The sequence below is a fragment of the Dermacentor variabilis genome, chromosome 2 (assembly GCF_050947875.1).
Source record: "Dermacentor variabilis isolate Ectoservices chromosome 2, ASM5094787v1, whole genome shotgun sequence".
Classification (NCBI taxonomy): Eukaryota; Metazoa; Arthropoda; class Arachnida; order Ixodida; family Ixodidae; genus Dermacentor; species Dermacentor variabilis.
The window spans coordinates 133,124,021-133,145,959 of record NC_134569.1 but is presented as its reverse complement, the minus strand read 5'-3'; the positions used below and the strand labels follow the sequence as shown (position 1 = coordinate 133,145,959).

Below are 21,939 nucleotides of genomic sequence, written 5' to 3'. Positions count from 1 at the left end.
AATCGTTTCTTCCCGGAGTTATACCAGTTGTGCATGGCTGCCACATAAACTATATGACTCATGAGGAAGGCGTGGAACAACCTGAGGAAGTTGTATTCCTTTAAACCTCCACGCCTATTCGAGACTCTGTTGGTAAGTCTGATCATGTTCTCAGTCATGGCTGTGAGCTTGTTGAGCGTCGTGTTGTTACTGCCATTGGATTGGATTGGGACCCAATCGATTGAAAACACCACACTGCTGTGGTGTTTTCAAACCATCCGAAGAAAACGTGATTTATATTTCTAAGTGTAAAGGTTAGGTGGGAAGCATACGTTTACTCCTTGATTAATTACAAGGAGTAAACATATGCTTCCCACCTAACCCTTACGCTTAGAAATATAAATCCGCTCGCAAAAAAAAAGAAACAAACAAAGAGAACACGAGTACAAGCTGCTGTAGCATTTGGAGGGACGAATAAGCGCCGACCAGAGCAGTAGATTTGCCCCTTTCTGCGAACACTGTCTCGAATACGATACTTTTGTGATACAATCAAGAATCATGGTAATAAATCTCCATTGGCACGAACATTCAAAAAACCGTTGGCCCGCTATCAACACTTATTGGATTCTTTCCTTTTTTCTGCCGGACAACCGGTAATAGGTGAGCGATGCGTCTGAGCACATTGTACAAAACTACGTACGATTACAGGCTCCAGAACGTATGCCATGCACGCGTCACTGTGTAACTGTTAGCGTGGCCGCACCCACCGTGAGCGGCTCCGCGACCAAGTGGAAGCATTGTGGCAACAGTTGCCGTGCTTCCCTTTGTCTGCGAGAGAACCACCCGCACAAGTGCGGCCGCCTTCCTCCTCGCGTTGCAGCGCAATTACGTCACGCTACTGCAGATCCTTGCTTCAAATGCCCGCGACGCCAACGCTGGGCACACAAAACCAGTGTTCGGTTACAAAGCTGGGTGCCTCAGCGGCCGACGCAGAACCAGCCGGCTTATACTCTCGTAGCATGCGCTCCAATTAGGCAGAGCCTGGATAGAGACGGTGTCCCAGAGACCGTCGAAGAAGCCCACGGCACAAAGCAGGGAGGTCATCGGGTGTCTGGCCAGAATATTCGGCACTTCTTCGCTCCCCATAGTTGCGCGCACTGCTGTGGAAGTCGAAGCCAATTTATCCGAGAGTGAACTCACTAGACGCGCGTCAATAAACCGTGGCCACATGAGGGTTTTCTTCAAGTCGCTACAAAGTGTTTCCTGCCTTGCGCATACATTACGGTGGCATTTTTTACCGAATTCCACAATGCCAATTCATAGCGCGCCGGTTAAGTAGACCCTTGCAAGGCTTCAAGTGCGAGTGGCTAAAAACTCCACAGAGCGTGCGCAGGCGTCCAAAGTATTCGTTAGCAAGATGTTTTGTATGCATGCACGTAACTAAGTGGCGCCGAGTGCCGGCAGCGAGCGTAGCAGTGTGTCGGGCTGCAGATACCTGCGCACACACTGCAGCAGGGGAATACGGTTCAGCGCGGAGGTCGCAACGGCGCCCTTGCACCTCGCCCCTTAAGCCGCGCGGCGACAGCGAGAGAAGAGGGGAGAGCTGGCACGAAGCGGGGGTTTTGCGAATCGTAGAAATTTCTCGCGAATCCTGCAGCGCCGGCCAGTGTGCGGGCTTAATTACCGCGCTCGACTAACAATGGAACCACGCGAGGCTTAATCCGCCCTGATGCATCGAACCCTCCTTTCCCCCGACGTCTCCACTATACCCTCTGTGACGTCCAAGCCGCGCGCTGCCTCGCCGGCGCTGCCTCGGACGAGCTCCGACCGGAGAAGCCTGGCCGGCGGGGCCAAACAGCGTTCGGGAACGCGTTCGGCCGCTGTCGGGCGCCGGCGTTTCCGGAGGCGTGGATTTATTAATTAGCTCCACGCGGGATGAACGACGAAGCCTCGTTCCCTGTCTGTCCGACGAGCGCGCTCTATATAGTCCATTCTATAGACACGGACATATCCTTAACGAAAAATTTTATACAGCTGCTCATAATGACTGCAGAAGAGCGTCCCTTTGAATTATGCACAATCTATTGGCGATTATTGCAAGCTATCGTAGTCGACAAAATGTATATAAGCAGTGTATGAGCATTGGGCTACATTTCCATAAGCATATTGAATATCTCGAAAAAAAAAATGACACAATTTCTCTGGAGTTCTCCGAGTGTGTTCAGTTTGCCGGCTGAATGAGCTGCACCTCTGGCTACGGCTACTGGTGCCCCCTAGCATTTCCTGCGCGTAGCAACATTGGTGCACCACGTATGTTTGGGAAAGGCGTTAACTATCCCTTGTATACTCCCACCCTATTCGAATACCCGATAGTCCGGCGTGCTACCACTGTAAATACGGAGAAACCATCGAGCACCTGTTGTGTATCTGTCCGTGCTACGACGTCCTGCGCCTCTCTCTCCGGGCAAATTACAGCCGGCTGGTCTCGAGACCATTCTCTTGAGTCGAAAATGCTCGAATCGTAGCCACATGCATAGCTGGCTCAAAAAGTGTTATACGGGCACAAACGCAGTTCTCGGAATGACCCCGCTTGAGTGACCCGTTTATAGTCCGCCTGTGCACCTGTCTGCGCGCATGCATTGTTCGCTCCATCCCTCTTTCTCTCTTAGTGTTCCCCCTTTCCCTCATCCCCAGTGTAGGGTACCAAAGCGGACGCTCGTTTGAATTGCATCCATGCTTTCCCGATTCATGCTTTCTCTACTTTTCTAGGAATGTCTATAAAGTGCACGAACAACGCTACCCTCTCGTGGAAATTCTGCTGACGTGTTCGTATATCACGTGCTGACAAAACACGAAGGAGGAACTTATAACTCCATGGAGGGCCTCAACCCTCTTTAATATAGGCTAAAACTTATCTCAAACGTTCTTCACCGCACTGGTTTAGGCAACAGCTTAACCTTGGTCCACGCGCTGCCTATCTACAGTGAGGTCTCACGGCGCCTCTGCCCACGAGCTTCCCACGACGTCTGCATGACCCTTAAAGGGGCTCTGAACTACTTTCTATCGAAGTCGAGAAATGCATTTGAAGTTAAAATAGACTATTTCAGAAATACTTTCCCACATGCAAAAGGCACTTCAATGCGTTCGGCAGAAGCGGAGTTATCGGCAATCAAACAAGCGCTTCGCAGTGCTTGCGCTCCTTCTTCAATGGCCTTGCACTGCGAAGGCTGCGGCAAGAGTGCACTAGACAATTGTCGAGTGGGCCGAACGGCGCTGTCCCGCTGAGGCACCGCGCGTGGAGAAACTCTGCGAGGGTGGTGCGAGCGAACTGGATTTGGGGCAGAGACGCGCTTCGCGGCAGGTTCAGCGTATTTTCGCTGAGGGCACCGAGACCGATTGCGCGCGTACGCTCTCGTAATGGCGCTTTATTTAAACTGCAAATTTATATTGGCACCTTTTTGCATCGTATACGGATCTGAGGCGTGGGTTATACAACAAGACGTCTTCAATTTTGCTGTCGTTGTCAAGTGCGTCGTCTGCTAGCTAGCGCGCGTTCGTTGAGCGAACACCCAGTTTTTAACGCGACAGCGTTACGGAGCCTGTGTCGCAGAATATCCGGCGTAGGCGTCGGCTTCCCGTAACGGCGTACGGGACGCCGACGCGGTACGCCGGAATTTGATCGCGAAGTGAATTTGGTGAATTTGGGATCAAATTCCGAACCACGCATACCTAACCACTACTCTAGCGTCAAAGTTGCTCATACCTTGTCTTTCATATTTTGCGAACTATTCCTCGTAATTGTGAGAACGGCAGCCAAATGTGACCGAAAAAGAACACCGATAGCGCATGTCCTTTATGTTAGCTCTTCTCACAGTGAAATATTAAAAGTTCGAAACAATAACAGGAGATCGACCCACGCAAGGGGCCGCGTTTCTACCAGAAAGCTCGCTTTCGGGCATAGCGTACGCAGCCAGCGTTGCCAGGTAAACGTTACGGTTAGATAAGCTGCCGTTGCCGGGAAGCATGAAAAAAAAGTAAAGAGTCTTTGAGCACTATCGCGTTCCACACTTAAGGGCAAAGATTAAGCGTTCACCAAATTTCCTCGTAGAAAGTGTGTGCAGTCAAATTTTTTTATGAATTTTTGATGTGCCTGCGACTCTTGTCCGCCGGTACCAATTGTAGCTTTAGTCAGCGCGACTGCGATGTTTAACATTGTTTTCTAAAAGTAACACGTAATTTTTGCCACAGAAGCCGTCTATCTGCAACATGAAGCAATACGTAAGAAAATTTTATTGACATCGCGTAATCTTATGCGCGCTTCTTGTTGGTGGAATATTCATCAGGGACAATGATCAATGAAAACAATATTATAGTGGAATAAAGGAGGTTTATTAACTGCATGGCGCGAAGACATGTAATGACCAATGCACTTCTAGGTAAATGTAAAGTTACATATAGACATGTATATGGACGACGTATGTGTAAGAGAAAAATGATCAAATATTCTAAACGCACTGATTGAAAAAGTGAGAACTCCCGACAGGAATAAGCGCGTTTCATTTATAAGCTGCACCAGCCTCAGGTGAACCAATCGACTTTCCGAGTAAAGGAATCAAGGCAATTGTTGGACGTTCATGTGAACAATAGTTTTAGGGAAAAGATTATGCCTATGTACTCAGACTGGGATCGGAGAAACCGAGAAGTCTTTACGAATGTAATCTCCGTGGGTTGTCTAGCGATCTGCTTTAACGAGCCAGCAGGCGAAATGAAGTAGGAACATAAAGTCTAATCGAATGGTGTTTGCTATTCAGATCGTATTCCACTTCAGAACTCAATAATAAAAATTGTTGAATAGCCGTTTCCATTCGTATGTAAAGCGTAACAGCATTACTGAAGTCTCGGAGATGAGGGGCCGATGCAATGGAGGAGGGTTTGGGTGCGGGCTAGTTGGTATGCCATTGCAAAGATCACTACATCGCATACATAGACAACGCCTTGTTATTTGAAAGAAAAACTCAATTGGAAGTCAGCACTTGTCGGCGTCTTTCTTTAGGTCGTTTTATCTATGTACGCGCTGTAGTCAAGTTTACAAGTGAGGGCTCTTATTCCGAATGATTGTGCTGCATGGATAGTCGTGGCTGTTCTGCAGAGGCGCACAAGTTCCTGAGAGAATTAACGCAGGAGTGCTAATCTGTTCTGCTGAACAAGTTCCTAGCTGTCATTCAATATAAACGTCCCGTTTTGGGGCAGCCTTTAAATCTGCTAACTTGATTCAGGCAAGGAGAACACGTTTTGACAGTCTCACCATGTCAGCAACCCATTAAAAGTGTGTGTCCACTTTGGTACCACACTTGTCTTCTTCAAAGAGCACAGCAGATCTATAAATATCTCTGCGTGTATGTGAGGCATGCCGTTCCTTTAATGGCTTCATTATTGTCCTTATGATAGTGCACCGGATAACTGAAAGAAGCCGTTTATAATACAGAAGCTGCTTAGTTGAGCGTACGTACAGTTGGGAACGGCATTAAAGTTGGGTATTAAATATAAGATAAGCGCAACATGTTTTCCTCAGAAATCAGACTCGAGAATAATTTCTTTCGTTTACACCCCTAGAAAAAGCTTAATTAACGCAGCTACCTCCCTCTTTTTTGTATTTCTTTAATTTAAAGATTCTGGCGTTTTACCTCTGGCGATATGATTATGAAGCACCCTGTTCGGTACTCATCACTTGGGCTTCTTTAACGCGCACCTAAACAGAAGTACACGGGTGTTCTCCCATTTGTTTCCCATCCAATTCCGCGACCAGGTTTGTACCCGTGAGCTCGAGTTTAGCGGCGCAACGCCATATCCACTACGTAGCTACTAATTAGGCTACCGTGCCACTTTTTTTTCTTTTTCGTTGTTGTCGTTGTTAAGCATGCACTGAACAAAAAAATTCACGCGGCTTACGGGCCAATGATTAGCCTATATAAAGGCTACCTAAAGCTGTTTTCGGCGGCCGAGGTCCGACCGCAATAAAGAAACCCGTACCAATTGCTCCGCATTGTGTTACGCGAGGGAGGTGAAAACATGGGTGGAATGTTGCACTGTCGCTTTTTGTTTTCTTTAAGAATACTTCTCGTAAATCCGAGCACAGGGCGCCGGATGGGTGATTTATATGTTTGAAGCGGCACCTAGAAGTTCAGTTATGCAAGACGTACTGATGGAAAAGTATATGCGCACATGAGAGATACATGCTGCTTGACGAACAAGAACAACGTTTGTTCTCAAAACGAACCGTACAATAACGTAGCAGAATGAAAGCCGACACTGCGGCTACAATGCACGCGCAACCACCGAGCGTCATTAAAAAAGAAAAAAAAGAAGAGAAATGTAGTAAAGAAGGAGAAAGAAACGCACCTATTCCTAAGGCATAAATACCTGCCATACGCAAATATGAACACCGTTTGAGCGGTCCGAACGCATATACCGGCGCACGAAGTAGTACGAATGACACTTACGAGGAGTACCGCCAGCAGTTTCCACCGGCTCACCCTGCGTACATGCCCCCGCGTACGCGCTCATGCCACAGCTCGCACGTTCGTCGTCGTCTTATTCCACAGCTGCCTCCGATGCCGCTCGTCGTGCCAGCGTTCCCATACTGCCCCTCCCTCTGCGAAGGCGCTAACCGCACTGGCCCACTGCCAGTCGGTGCGGTGACTTCGGTCTCAAATTCTTCGCCTCAATATATCGCGAAGTGAAAACACGTGTCGAGCTGCGCTCAAATTAAGAATTTAGCAAGTGTCGTAATCATCGGACACTGTCTTTTTTAAATACTAGCGCTCTGCCTAATTATGCGCGATATTCGATATTTGAAGTATGTTTTTACGGCGTCACTGGTTAACTAAACGAGGCTCCTTGTTCATAGTGATGAGAAGAATTGGCGTGTTTTGGGCAATGCGCAGGCGAAGTTAAATGTTTGCAGGTTATTTAGAACGACTGCTGTAAATTACGTATTCAAGCTCTCCCACCAAATTTAATGAAAATGAGGGCAACATTATAGTTAATTCGCATGCGGCCCACACGCACGCGCAAAGACACATGCACACGCCAAATAGAAAAATAAAGATGGTCAAAAGATTTCATAATCGCTTAGAGTGAAATAGATGCACTACACACATACTACATACACAAGAAACATACTAACAACTTGACATAAAGCTTTAAATATACAAAAATTGTGCATAATGCACAATTTTAATGCACTTTATAAAGTCCTTGGGCCATTAACTTGAGATGCGAAAAGAAGAACACATGAAAGCACACAAAATATCAGTGACACGACGAAGACATCACGACGTTAGGCGAAGTAAAAATTGTGTCACTCAAACAGCATTATCCGTAATGAAATAATGAGGTCACATGTAGACAATAATATCACTAAATGATTCTACAGCATATCTTTGCTTTAGGGACAGGACAAAGGTACGATCAGTTTCTTTACAGATAAGGAGCTATTGAAGAAGCGCGAAAAGGTACATTGACTAAGGTAACAGAAGTTTCAATTATTTTGGTCGATGTATCTTTTCGCGCTTCCTCAATTTGTATTTTCCCGCCCAGACAGGTTGCTGTCAAACTTCGGACTTCAGATAAGGAACGCCTATCTAACACGTCAAGACGAACACTAATTTTCTCCCAGTGTTACTCAAATTGAGATCATTCGATGAGAATATATTGCACAGAAGCTTCCAGGGTGCCACAATGTACGTAGTATGAAGATTTATATCAGCTTTGATGTACAAAGACTGCCTTCTACTATAAGTTGATAAGCAGCGCTGTACGTATATGCACAAACCTCGCAAACAGATATCGAAAAAAAAAGACATTGCTACTTTAGAGTTGTCTCATCTATAATTTGGCTACATTGTAGCTACTCTTGAGGCCGATTCTAACCACGTTATTTTTCTCGTTTACATTTCGCAACATTCGTTTCAAGCAAATTGCGGCGAATGCACTGTTCCCAATTTTTCCATAACCGTTAAGATTGCGCGGTGAATCTGGTTCGTCGACATTGGCACAACAGCACCAGGGCAGTGTGGGTGGGTAGGGGAAGGAGAAAGTGGAGATTTGGAGGGAGGAGCGGGGAGGGGAGAAGGGCTCGAATTCGCAAAGACGCGGATCGAAGGCAATCTTTTCAGATCTAAGCTAACCTAAATCTTTCGGCTCGCTGCTGCTTACACAACCAACGCGCTCAAACGTGGTGAGAGTGGGTGAGCAGGCGAACACGTCTGCAGGTCAGTTCGAGTCCTGGATCTCTCACGCTGCTCCGCCGCAGCGATTATGCTGGATCACTGGCTGCTACAGTGTGCAGCACGGCGTTAAGCACTTTCTGCGAAGTGCGTAAGATTTCGTCAGCTTCGGTTAGACGCGCCTAACTTACACGTCAGCCTGCTCCTTTTCACAGAGGATCGTGTTAGAATGATCCGAAACTCAGTTTGCTTCCCTTCTTTCCTTCTTCCTTTCTTTGTTTGTTTCTTTGTTTCTTTACTTTTTCTTTCAAAGCTTGTACTTCTTTCTTTTCAGCTGTATGTTCGCACCACACTGCCATTTTTTATCACGAAAGCATTAAATTGCTCATGAGGAGGAAAATCCGGCGTTGGCGGTACAAAAATGATACGAACCCTCATCCTCTGGTTGGAGTCGAACCCATGACCGTTGGTGTTAACTAAGGCGAAGTTAATGAAGGCACAGGTAATTAAGATACAGTTAATTACTGCACTAATCCGCGACCTTTCGTTGGAGCCGAATCCACGACCTTTGGTGTTAATTAAGGTGAAATAAATTGACGCACATTAAATTAAGATATGTTTAACTAAGTCATTCGAACCCACGACCTTTGGTGGAAGACGAATGGACGACCTTTGGTGTTAATTAAGGCTTAGGTAATTAAGGCAGAGTGAATTAAGGTAGGGTTATTTATGGCACTCGAACCCTCGATTTTTGGTGGATGTCGAACCTACGACCTTGCGTTGTGGTATAATGTTTACGCACCGCTAGATGGTCGCAAGGCTTTCGCCTTCATCCACGTAGGGATAGTTGTTGTTGTTGTTGTTGTTGTTGTTGTTGTTGTTGTTGTTGTTGTGTTGTTGTTGTTGGCTAAATGCCCCTTGACTTTCTCTTTCTTTTCTTTCCTCTTTTTGATCCTCAGGCGTACTTCAAGCCGCGGAAATAGAGCTGGGCGGGAGCTTGCCACTGACACAAAATATCAGCGCCGCGATCTTTGTTTCCTAAGACAGCTCCACCGGTGCGGTGGAGCATCTTTCATATACGGGAAGATTGACGGTCCGGAATAAAGCTTCTCCGCATTGCGTAACGCCATATAGACGCAAGAGCCTTGCCTTGCGGGCAAACTTACAATGAAAATTCTGATCGCGTTATTTTTAGCGTGACGCTGTCTCGTGCCTGTTGCAGCATTTCTTGTGACCTGCGACAAAATAACAGATCACGTAGCTTGCTTTCTTACACTGCTAAGAAAAGCGCATGCATCGATCAAAACTGCCATAGAGATGCTAGACTGTCATCTACTCTTATCAGTAAATTTACCAACGAGTCTCTACGCCTGGCGCCACACCAGCAACGACGCCCTGATTCAGGAAGCTAGAGTAAAATGTTCCTTCATTGCAACGATGGCATCACCAGTTTCTAATCAATGTATTTAACGGAACTTCCTGCGCCTTTATAATGAAAAGTTCTGACTGCGTGAACTGGGTGGTCTATTCGAAAGAGCACTCACACTGCCATAAACGAAGAGAAACGTGTTTTGTTTTCACAACGTTTCGGGACGATTGTGATTTTATTTGCCAGTATTGAACCAGCTGCCATTTCATGAAAGCGCCACAGGTGTAACAAGCGCTGGCAGTATCTTAGTGAGGCCAACACCAGAGTTCTTTAATACTATGAAAGCATCGAAGGACTCAGCTAGCATTGAAAAAGGGTAATTTGCTTTAAAATGATCTCATCGCAGCAAAAAAAGTAATAAATAAATAAATAAATAAATACATAAATAAATAAATAAATAAATAATGTGGTGCCATCAAATGCGCGAATGTATGACGTTGGTCATTATTGGTTTGTTTTTTTAAACCTTACCAGCCATGCACAGAAAGATCCACATACATCGGGCAATACGTGTGTTCTGTCCATTTATCACACACCGTTGCTTGTCCGATCCGCAAGGCGGCCTTATACCGCGATGCCTGTACACCATATCATCAGTCTAGTGGCAGTAGTAATGCTAGCGTGCTAATGTTTTAAGCCATATATGTCAGGCTTTGTAAGCTTCCTGTTACCATTTCTACCGCCATATGTCAGCTCAACATACAGGCGGTAACAACATAAAGCACTTGCAAACTCGCACTCCGCGAAGAGTTTCACCACTGGCCGAGTGGACCGACACCTGCAGAATCGAAAAAAAAAATGAAATACTCCGTCGCGTCTTTAAACAGCTCTATAGCCCAGCTATACGGAAAAACCTTTCTCGTTGGACAATACCTTCGGATTGCATGTCTCGCGTATCGAAACTGCATAAAGACCACAAGAGCGCTGCGGCGACATTTGAAGGATACCGGACTGAGCTGTGATCCAGTGCATGTAATTCTCATTACGGTGGCGACTCCAGTGTACATCAACTATTGACTTCTTCTCCTTCTCGTAAGCTTTTCCTCATATTCCCCCTCGCCCCAGTACCTAGCAACCAACCGGGCTGATTTTTCTAATTATCATTATTGAGAGGGAAATAAGTACACTATTGTAGGCGATGGCTACGCCTTTCTTGTTTAATAATATAGGATAAAGAACATTAAAAAATGCTCGCACTATGTAATACTTAAGTAAAACGGAAGACAGCGTCATTCACAAAGGGGGAAGGCAGGGGGGTTCACCAAGGATATGCCCTGTTGACTCTCCCACACTTAAGGAATTGTGAAGTGGAAAATATAGATAAGAAAAATAGTAATGAGGCAGTTAGTCTGAACATATTCGAACAGGAATGTTCGCTAACAGCCGGAGGCGTTCGTACAATATATTCGCCTGTAAGAAGCGCAACAGGTAACACAGACGAAAATGGATCCAACCGGAGGGCAATAGTCTCTTTCCAAATGTTCCGAGTTAAAACAAAGTCGGTGATTGTCTGAGGTGCACAACTTTGTTTCAGACGCACTAATAATACACCTATAATTACAAACCGTGCAGTGCGGTGGTGTCCATATTCGTCACTTAGGTCAGCGTCGTCAAAAAGGGGTTGAAGTGCTTTAATTCGTTTTTGATGCACAGGCTTGGTTAGCCTACCTGGCTTTCATTTATCGTTTTCCCTCTGTCGGGCCTTTATGATAGACATTAAGAGCAGCGCGCACACAATGTGCCGACGGCACGGTCTGCAGCCCGTTCGCTGTGCCTAGAGCCGTATTGCAAGACATCAAACACCTTCCGATAGGAATGGCAGGCGCGGAAAAACTTCGTGATATTAAGCTTAGCCAGTTTGGCGTACACGTGGAGGGGAGAAAAAATGAGAACCAGCCTAGAATGTGCAATTCAAGTTACTCTAGTGGGTGCCTGAACTAGCGATAATGCTAGTCCCAGAAAGAGAACTACATACACCGCGGCACACTAAACTAACGAAAATGATCAGCGCATAAAACATTAGGCTCACCAAATTCTTAGATGTGAATATTAAGACCTCCTTCCCATCAGGCGCGATAACATTGCAGAGACACAAAGGGCATTGCACAAAAGAAGTGAAGCCCGCTGCGGAGGTAAAATGTTAAGGGAAGCCAAGTAAGAGCACGTTTATTTCTTTATTTTTTAAGGCTTGCCTGGATCGGACCTCATAGCACTGACTACGATATTTTGTTCCCGTCTGCTTTGTTTGTTCTTCCAACCGTTCTTCTTTCTCTCTCTTTCGCTCTCTCTCTCTCTCTTTGTCGCTTTCAGTCCGTATTTCAGGCTGCTCACCAGTTCAGGAAACTTGTAAAACTTCGCTTCGAAAAGGGCCTTTTTCTTCCTGTTCCCTCGTGCCACTGCGCTGGGATAGCAAGGCTTCCTCAAACAACACAAGTCGGCCGCTCGGCCGAGCCGGTCGGATCACGCGGAAGTTCCTAGGGATTCTCGTGCCTTTTCACAGCAGGGCCTCCTGTCAGCGATCGCCACTCGAAAGGGCTTCTTTTTCGCATTAGCCTGACCTCTGTCGAAAAGGTGTACAGCCCCCCCCCCCCTTTCCAGCGCCCTTATTCCGACGTGCCTAAGGACTCCTAAGTTGTGCGGGAAGAAAAATTTGGAGCGGACAAACCTATAGTAAATGACAACCGTGCAACGCCGGCTTCAAAGCCGTAGGACCCACTGCTGAACTGCTGGCCGGCGCCTGTACAGGGATCAAAGGAGGCGCGAAAAACTGTCACACAGGAGGAGGAGGAACATGTTGGCCTGCAGCCAACAACATCCTGCTCCTGTGACCGACATTCTGGCTGTTTTTCAAATCGTACGCGTGAGGCCCAGATGCCGACAATGGGCGAGATAGGTTGCGAACAGCAACGTTGTCGCAAAGTATGTCTTTTAAGATTACTATTATTATTTAAGATTACTATTATAAAAAGAAACAAAAGACTTGGCTTTGCTGACATCTGACAACAAAGTTCCGCTCATTCCTTAACCTCCTTTTACAGGGTATAATTTAACGAAAAATTGTAGAAAACTTAAAATATCAATAATCAAACAAGAACAAGGCTGCCTTTTCTTCTTTTGCTGGGGGGGGGGGGGGGGGTATCTGTTTGCCGATCCGTGGTCCCTTATAAGGTGTCCGATATGCGAACCGTTTATTCTGTTGTTCTCGCTTACACAGGCTGTGTCATGCGCACGCTTCCAACAAAGCTCTCTTTCTTATTACGTTTGCAGCTGCTTCAAGATCTCACAGTATGCCCAGCGTCTTCAATAACTTTAGAAGCTATACTGAACTAGTAACCGGCGCTTTAGACGGGCGGCGTATTGTTGTGGCTATGAACAAGACACGGTTCTTCACTCTTTTATACAAGTACTGAGGAGAGGTGGTTTTTCTTTTCTCTCTCACCCTCTCTTTATTTTCTTTTAAGTCTCAGAATTTGAAACAGTAAGAGTGCAGGACTGGCTCCATAAACTTATACACTTAACTCATTTGCAACATTTTTAGCGTAGCAGAAAATTATCTGCAGTTCAGCCTACAAGTGCTATTTAGGACACACACACACACCATACACACACACACACGTATAATATATATATACATAGGCGCGCCAGTTTGAAAGAGAAACATCACACTTGCGTTCAACTTCCGCATTTTTTCTGACACTTGTGCTGCACCACAAGAGTTCCATGAAGCTCATGTTTAGTCAGGAGAGCGACGCTAGAGACATCACAATTCTATACTGGTGCACCGAGATCCTACGACAGCTTGTGTATTATAGCACCCAGGACGAATACACTTCGACGAAGCTTATCAATTACAATTTTGTGTTTTGTACAATTCCTGTAAGCAAAAATAACCCACACGTCTTGTCCCCCCCCCTCTCTCTCTCTCTCTCTCTCTTTCTTTTTTTTTACTGTATAATAACAGCGTTGGTAATAGTTTCCAGCTACAAATCTGCGAAAGCCTACGTTGATTAGCAATTTCAGGTACAAGAGCATAAAAATTTTTAAAAATGTATTGGAGAAAAACTTGAGCTGCTCTTTTCGTGATATAATGTACGGTGTACACGATGTTGGGCGAATTATAATATGTTTCTCGCCCTCCCGTAACAGCCTGATTAGGCTTACAGTATCCCAGCCGTGGTGGCGTAGGGGCTTTGGTTTGGCGCGCTGCTAATTCCGAGGTCGCGAGATCGAATCCCGGCCGCGGAGGCCGCACTTCGATAGGGGCGAAATGCAACGATGCCCTTGTACCGTGCATTGGATGCACGTTAACGATCCCCGGGTGGTCAAAAATTAATCCGAAGTCCCCCCTTACGGCGTGCCCCACAAGCAGATGGTGGTTCTTGCGCGTAAAACCCTAGGTATTTTTTTTTTACAGTATAGAAAATAAAAATAAATAAAACGAATAAATAAATGCTGTTTCATGTTCCCCTGCAGAATGCGGTAGCATACCAATGCATGCCTAAGTTTATTTGTGCCAGATGAAATTCGCAACTGATAGCTGAAAATTCCGAACGCACCGCGCTGTCGCTGTTGAACCCTGAATGTATTTTACACCGCAACACTCTTTTGACCGCACATGGGGCTGTCCAGTGTAATGTGCTTCCAAACAGAATTAAGGTCCAATGATTTGGTCTACTGGGACTGGGACGATGTCTGAATAGCTACAAGACACAAGTGCTGATTCCGAAATAGTTATACGCTTGGTTCGGCTTTTCTCCCATCCTCAGAAAACTGCGCCGTTAATACAGTCAGAATACAAGCAAAATTGATGATCGGGATACCATGCAGCTATAGCTATAACGTCCATCGACAGCACACCAGTATAAGAACAGTTTACAGTAAGATCTGTAAAGTTTATTGGATATTATCATGGCCTTTTGAGTGATAAACAAATATGCTGGAAGTACTATCCACGTGCTTGAATATATATTTACCTTTTGACTCCGCGCACGCCAAGGTCGCAGATCGAGCAATGACTTCCATGTTCCCCGAATCAGTGCTAGTAAACTGGTGTGTTCATTTGGTGCATGCCAGTTCTGGCAACGAGGCTGCAGCCCATTTAATTAGCTGATTTTCCCTGTTCCATGCTGGTGGCTGGGTCGGAGACCCTCCTTCAGGAACCAAAGTTTAAAAAGGAAACTTGAGTCCGTGCTCACAGCAAAAAAAAGAAGAAAAGAAGAAGGGTTCGAAGTTATGCCATATGTGTAAAAAAACATTGTACAACTTGAAAAACAAGACGAAGCGTCACAAAATAACCAGCGTGAATAAAATTTCCTTAGAATGCTCGATCGCGAAATTCAGTCGCCACTTTCGCGAAAGAAAGCGCAGGCCGACACTTCGATAAGAAAACACGCAGTTATGCATGGCCCATGAACAGGCCTGAAAATCAGAAGCTGATTCTCGCGCAGTCCGTGGCTGGCCACTAGACCGCTTTATAGACAAGTGCGATTCGTACTATCTATTGTTTTATGAGTACACGTAAGCACGCTGAGCTATGCATGCGTATTTCAGGGCCACCTTTGAGGACCCAATTTTTGTCGTTATTTTTTTTTTCCAGCCACGCGCTTTAACGTGACATTGTTCCGTATTCAGTGAAAATCCAAGGAAACAGCAAGAGATGTGCGTCAGGTGATTCCCAACAGTTGTAACGTTTTCCAAACCATTAAAACGTTTTCCATAGTATGTGAAGTCTGAGAGCGATGTTCCAGCTTTTTTGTCGACCCTTTACAAACATTGCAACGCTGCACGATGCGGGCAGCAGGAATCGATGCGCGCAAAGAACAGCTCCGTCTACGGGCAAGAGCTGCTCCGTCGTTGACCTCCCATAGGTGTGCTAAACGTACAGCTTACCGTCGTAGCAGAATTCGTCCTCTTCGCATAGCGTCTCAACGAAGGAGCAACCTGCGAATGAAAAAGAAAAGAAAACACTTCAGATACGGCCGCCAGAACATTGCAAATTGCCTTAATACGAAACGCGCACTGCCCATCACGAACAATTTTATACTTTTTTTTTCTTTCTCCAAACAACTATGAAGCAACGCTGGTCCATAAAAATATGAGATCACTTTTTGTGTGTGTGGGGGGGGGGGGGGGCGCATAGCAGTTGTCAACAGATCCCCCTTCTAGGTGTCCTGTTCCGTTCAGCTGGAGTAGGCTCGTGCGAAGCAGCTTCCTTGTTTCTGTGTTATTCTGACATGCTGCAGTGTCATTGTGTGTGCGCTCACACAAGGCAAGCTCTTTCCCCGCTACATTATATGCACAAGGGTGTGTAATAGGTATGAGTAAATGCAGGCGGTGGCTCGCTGACGTTCCGGTGGTGAGCACGCGGTCGAGAGTTCCGTTCCCGGCCACGGTAGCTGCATTGTGATGCGGGTGGAAAGCAACAACGCTAGTATGGAGCTCGTTAAGAAGTCTCCAAGTAGGGGTATAAATTAATGCAGAGCCGTCCACTAAGGCGTCCCTCATAAGCCACTGCGCAGTTTCGAGACATTAAACCCCGTTGGTATACTTGTATAAGGTCTTTTTTTTTGCGTTTAGTACATTTAACACTTCTATTGCGTGTAACAAAATTAAGGTTACCGCGCGGGCACGGTTTAGGAGGTGCCTGTGCCACAGCACTGCATGGCTCTTTTTTCACCGAAGCCGTTACGCCTTTGTCCTTGAGAGATGTACGCGCATGACGTGCTGGTTCTGTATTATCTTAGAATTATTATCTTAGAACTCAGCGCGTATTTCGTCCCCCCCCCTCTTTCTCTCTGTATTTCATCTTTCTATTCCCCCTTTCCCGTCCCCCAGTGTAAGGTAGCCAACCAGACGCATTTCCGTCTAACATCCCTCCCTTCTCTCTTTCTTTCGTCCTCCTCCTCCTCAGTTCCACATATTCAGTGGCCAAAGTTGTTATAATATCCGCAAGACCGTAGTCAGGAGCAGCACCAGCGGCGGGAAAGTCGGAGGAGGCAAAGAAAGCTTCGTTTTTATTTTAAAAATGAAACGTAGCACTATGCTCAGCTTTATTTTGTGCCTTCATCCCGGCTGTGTTCGTGCTGTGACACTTGGCAAATCGCGTCGAAACTGCGAAGACACCCCTAGCTAACCGTTTTCTTTATAACTGCGCATCTTTTCTGCTTTCGTGCGAGTATCAGGTCTTCATGAGCTGTGGAGCAGATATCACCGTCTGGCACGTGTCCTCGTTAAAGCAGGCCCTCGAATACTGAGGACACAATACGCGCGTACTTGGGCCTGTTTTCGGGTCACCTCTTCAACAATGACCAGTCCGCAGAGAAAGAAAAAAAACTATAATTAAACTAAAAGAAAAACTAAAAGAAAATGATTTTTCGAAAGGCAAACAAAGTGCGGAGCGGCGCCAGAGGACGAGGCGTCGGTTTACGTCGTCCTCCAAGCTCCACCAACGCACCGACCCGTAGAGAGAGGCGGGAACGTTGGATCCCAGAAAAGGAGGGAGGAACGGCGCCGCTTCTTTCAATCCCTAAAAAGCGCGGGAGAGCTCCCCATTCAGGTGATCCCTGAAGGCTCCACGCTTCAAAAGAAAAGGCGGGCGGCGGTGGCCTTTCGGACACGGCCCCGGCCGTCGAAACCTGATCTCCGGCGCTCCGGTGACGGTCTTGTGCTGCCCGCCAGCCCTCCACCCTCGCTCTCCTCCTCATGGCCCCCACCTCCCCTCACCCTCAACTGCCGTCCTCCAGCCGCCCCGTGTCGCGCGGCTGCGGACAAACGCATGCTCGGGTGACTTGCCGCCACACAGACATACAAGCACACGCACGAACGCACTGCCCCCTTTCTTTTAGCGCGAGCGTCAGGGCTGGGCCCCGATCCTCTCAGTGGCTCCCAACGCGCCCAGCACCCGTTGTGGCTCTTTGCTTCTCTTTTGCCTCCGGGTTCGTGCTCTTCTGGCATTCACTCCTCCTCCTACGATGGTGCTCCTGCGACTCCCAAACTCTACTCTTCGTTTCTGGACCGCTGATGGCACGGGTTTGCACCACTCGTCCTCCCCTCTTGGTACCACGCAGGTTAACGTTTCCTTTTGAAACGAGGCGACTCTATTCTGGGAGTTGCCTGGCCGGAAAATGCTTTCAAGCGGTGCCTCCCCCCCCCCCCCCACAGCCATTCCCCTTTCCCTCTTTAGAACTGGAGAAGTGCGGAAGTCTCGCTGTACGTGTGTGCGCTCTTCGGGAGTAATTAAATACGTACCCCCCCCCCCCCCCGTGTAGTAGCCTTTTCATGGTCACCTTTTCTCCCGCTTCTATCGCCGCTGAGTGCTTCTTTATTTCTGCATCCTTTACCTTTACAGGCGAGTTTTTCTTTCTTGTCTATTTTTGAGCTCACTTTACATAGGGTAAACAAGACCACGCACATTATGGGTCCATTCCGGCTTTTTTAAAAGTAATTTCACTGGCCGCCATTAAGAAGATAAAATAATTACACAAAGCGAATCTCTTTCATGCGTGATTCTTCTTTAAGCTTCGCAAAACAAGAAGCGAGTCTTGGAGCGAAGCGCCAGCGATGGACCCTTTTGACGAAAACGCTGACCGTCACTCGTTCCCGGCTTTTCTCCTTTCGATCTTTTCTTTCTTTTTGCAATGGGGGACGTATTACGTGGTATTAAGTTCTCATGTTATTGCCATAGAAGCGCCCGCGTATCGTGTGAAGCACCACTATAGAAAGGCCAGCTTTCCTTTTATTATGATTCTTGCCTGCTCCCCACATGTGCTAGATATGGCTAGAAAACTTGTTTTTGTGATGAGAAAAATTCTTGGTGCACTTAACTAGACTTACCGAAACGTATGCGCTTAACGCAACCTCCAAGTGGAAATGGGTTGCTAACTGTAATGAAATGTGCGGAAAACCAGACGAGAGCAAGTAGCCAAGTTGACCCGCAATGTTACAGGAAAAAAATAAAAATCAAAGAAAGACCTAAATGTACTAACAAATTCACTGTTAAAAATAAGAACGAAAAGAAAAATAATGAGCCTTTCTACTCTGTGAAGGTGGTTGACCAACGAAGCTGTTTAGCACATGACATGGAGGTGACACATAATTCTAAACAAAGGCACGAATTCATTTATTGTCTTGATGGGTGGCCATCGTGACGAAAGGTACGCACACTCACTTATTGTCTTGATCGGTGGTGATTATTTCACTCGCAACTGCAATCACATTCTTTGATAACGTCAAGTCGACGCACGTACGCCGCTGGGTGCTCGGTTGAGCCGGATAGTAGTGGCATCGCAAGCAATATGGCTGCAACACGGAACGCACAAACCACTCCCTCTTCGGTACCGACACATCCTCATTGAAATCACCGACAACAACAGGGGTAGTATTGTGTATCGCAGCTAATTCACGCAAAGTGAGTAGCCATGAGCGTTACGGGACGACTAATCATTGCATTTTTGCTTGCTTATGGGGGTATGAGCCATTGCTCAAAGGGGTATGCGCCATTGCTCATAGGGATATATGAGCCTTTGATTACGGGGGCATGAGTGATTGAGTGATTGAGTGAGTGAGTGAGTGAGTGAGTGAGTGAGTGAGTGAGTGAGTGAGTGAGTGAGTGAGTGAGTGAGTGAGTGAGTGAGTGAGTGAGTGAGTGAGTGAGTGAGTGAGTGAGTGAGTGAGTGAGTGAGTGAGTGAGTGAGTGAGTGAGTAAACTTTAATTGGGTCCAGCAAAACGCAATAAAACGCGCACCAGGCTAATTTCACGACATGACTGACAGGTCTAGAGTGCCGGCCCGATCACGAGCGCGCTGGACGACCCGCGACGGGGGTATCAGCCATTGATAAGGACAGTTTTTGACAAGCATTTCTGTACGTTGCATGCGTGATTAGAAAGAATTTAAGCACTGTTCGCTTCACTTTGCTGAGTGCTCACAGCCTCTGCCTAACAGCGCTATGAGCCATTGCATTTTTTGCTTGCTTAAGCGAGCATGAATGCGTACAGGGGTATGAGCCATCGATGATGATAGTTCTTGTTCACGGAGTACAAAAATGCACAGAACCCCAGCCATATACAGCTCTGCTGTAACATCACGCCCTCATATGCATGCGTAGGCTGTCATATGTGTTCCTTGCCGATCTACCTGTACGCCAGTCTCCGAAAACGCTAGTCTGCAAGTGCGTCGAAAATGTACTCCCCGTGTGCAAATTAATGCCACCGAGGCGGTGTCCCGAAGTCGTAACAATGGCTTTGCTCTGCCACATGCATTTTCGTCTTTAGCGCAGCAGCATACCGGAAAGCTGTGACATCGATTTCGTGAAAGAACGCACCATCCACTTGACCGAGCGTAGGCAGCCTTTAAGCGAGACGCTTCTTTCCACACGTGGTCGATGGAGTCGATCACCATAGAGCCGAAACAATTGAGCGTAGGTGCATCAACGCTCGGTCGATAACAGCGTGGCGTTATCGGTGCTGGACAAACAACAGCATGGGCGTATGCTTTGCAAAAGAACAAGTATACTGTGTGTAGACTTTCCTCCCTACACAAGTCGCACAGGGCCTTTGAGATAGGGACTCAAAAGAACAAAGGAAATCTTCGCTACCGTCCCAAAAAAGACAAAGCCCGCAGTGAAGAATAGAAAAAGGTAGCAAAGCCTCCGACACGTTGGAAAAGGCTGTAAGGCTGCCACCGGTCGATCTTGAGCTAGAACCTGGAACGCGCGAAACTGTAAATAGGCTCGTCTTCTTCGCACCAGGTGTCGATCCAGAAGTATAAAGATAAGGCAGCGCAACCCTATCGCGGTTACACGAGATTGTTGCAGCGGGACCAAACAGCTTCCGGAGCCACGACAAGGTATCGTGCGAGCTATAGCGCGGGCAAAGCTTCCGGTTCCTGGTCGAAACATCACCTGTGCCGGTTGACAGCACTTACGCACACGTTCTTCACGGAAATGGGCTCAGTCGAGCTCTTGGTTGATTTGGCTTAGCCCTACTGTAGGTTTGATCGGTTGGCCTTCGCGTTATTGTTTGTTGGTTTCTTACGATATGACTAATAAAAATCGGACCTTTCGGTTTTCTTTCTTCTCATTCAATACATAGCGAGGGTCTCGAATCCGGCAGTTATGATGCCAGCATGTAGCATGTGTGGGTTTGTTGAGCAGTTCCCTACGCCCCAAACAAAGTTCGCGAACTACGTGACACCTGCCGTATATAGGGTGTTCTGCACCCACTGCGATGGTTGTTAGTGGTGGCGCTTAAGAGACATGAATACCCCAGAAAGTGGATGGGGAAAACGCCACCGCGGTAGCTCAGTTGGTAAAAGCATCGCACGCTTAATGCGAAGACGTGGACTCGTATTTCACGTGCAGCCAGTCGATTTTTCACCCACTTTTATTTCTACTTATTTATCATTTCGTTACTTCGACTAAGAACTACAGATAATTTCCCCTACGCAGTCCTTCGTGTCATTGTTTGTTGGCTTCTTATGATATGACTAATTAACATCGGACCCCTCGGTTTCCTTTCTTCTCGTTCATATATATATATATATATATATATATATTTTTTTTTTTTTTTTTTTCTGGCGAAGGCCGTGGCACGGTCTTCGAATTTTTCTTCAACCATGAGGCTTTTCTTTCGAGGAACCCGTATGGGTTTCCTTTGTAGCAATTGCTACAAATCGGGTGGATGTCTTATTTTCCCTTTATTCATTGCTTCTCTCCACCTTGCGGGTTTCCGCAGAACTACTACGTCATGCACGTGTACATTTGCAAATAATAACAGAAAAAGTGCAGCAGTAAGTATAACTTAAGCACGATAAATGATATGTATGAAATATCATTATGGTATCACGATGATTGCACATGAAGTTACAGAATGATATCAATTGCGACGTGGCAAAACTAGGAACAAATTGATTTGACATGGTTTGTCAATTCTGCACAAGAACATACACACCAAGATATGGCAGAAAGGCACGACATTTTTTCTACGCTCTCGTTGATACCGCATGACACAGTGTTAAATTTATGAATGAGAAAGGATTCTCGTACTTCTCAATGATGGTGCGATTGGAAACCTGATTGTATTACTGTTACTTTGATATTGTCAAACGTATGAGCTGGCAGTCGAACATGTTTAGATAATGGAAGGTGCGGCAAGCTGTTAACATGTGCTTTGTGGTTGTTGAATCCGATAAGAAAAGATGTTTCGGCCTGACCGATATACTGCATATGAAACACTGAACATTCAAGCAGACAGATGATGTTAGTACTGTCGCAAGTGAAGTGGCCGTTGATTTTAACAGAAAAATT

At 46.5% G+C, this 21,939-nt stretch overlaps 1 protein-coding gene across 1 annotated transcript in view; it reads right to left on the bottom strand.

The window, feature by feature from the left end:
- IA-2 (tyrosine phosphatase IA-2) overlaps positions 1–21,939 on the bottom strand; it is a 700,681-nt gene that overhangs the window by 537,695 nt on the left and 141,047 nt on the right. The window contains exon 2 of the mRNA XM_075682014.1: positions 15,526–15,576. Within this exon, the coding sequence (XP_075538129.1) occupies positions 15,526–15,576 (51 nt within the window). The remainder of the gene's footprint in view (positions 1–15,525; positions 15,577–21,939) is intronic.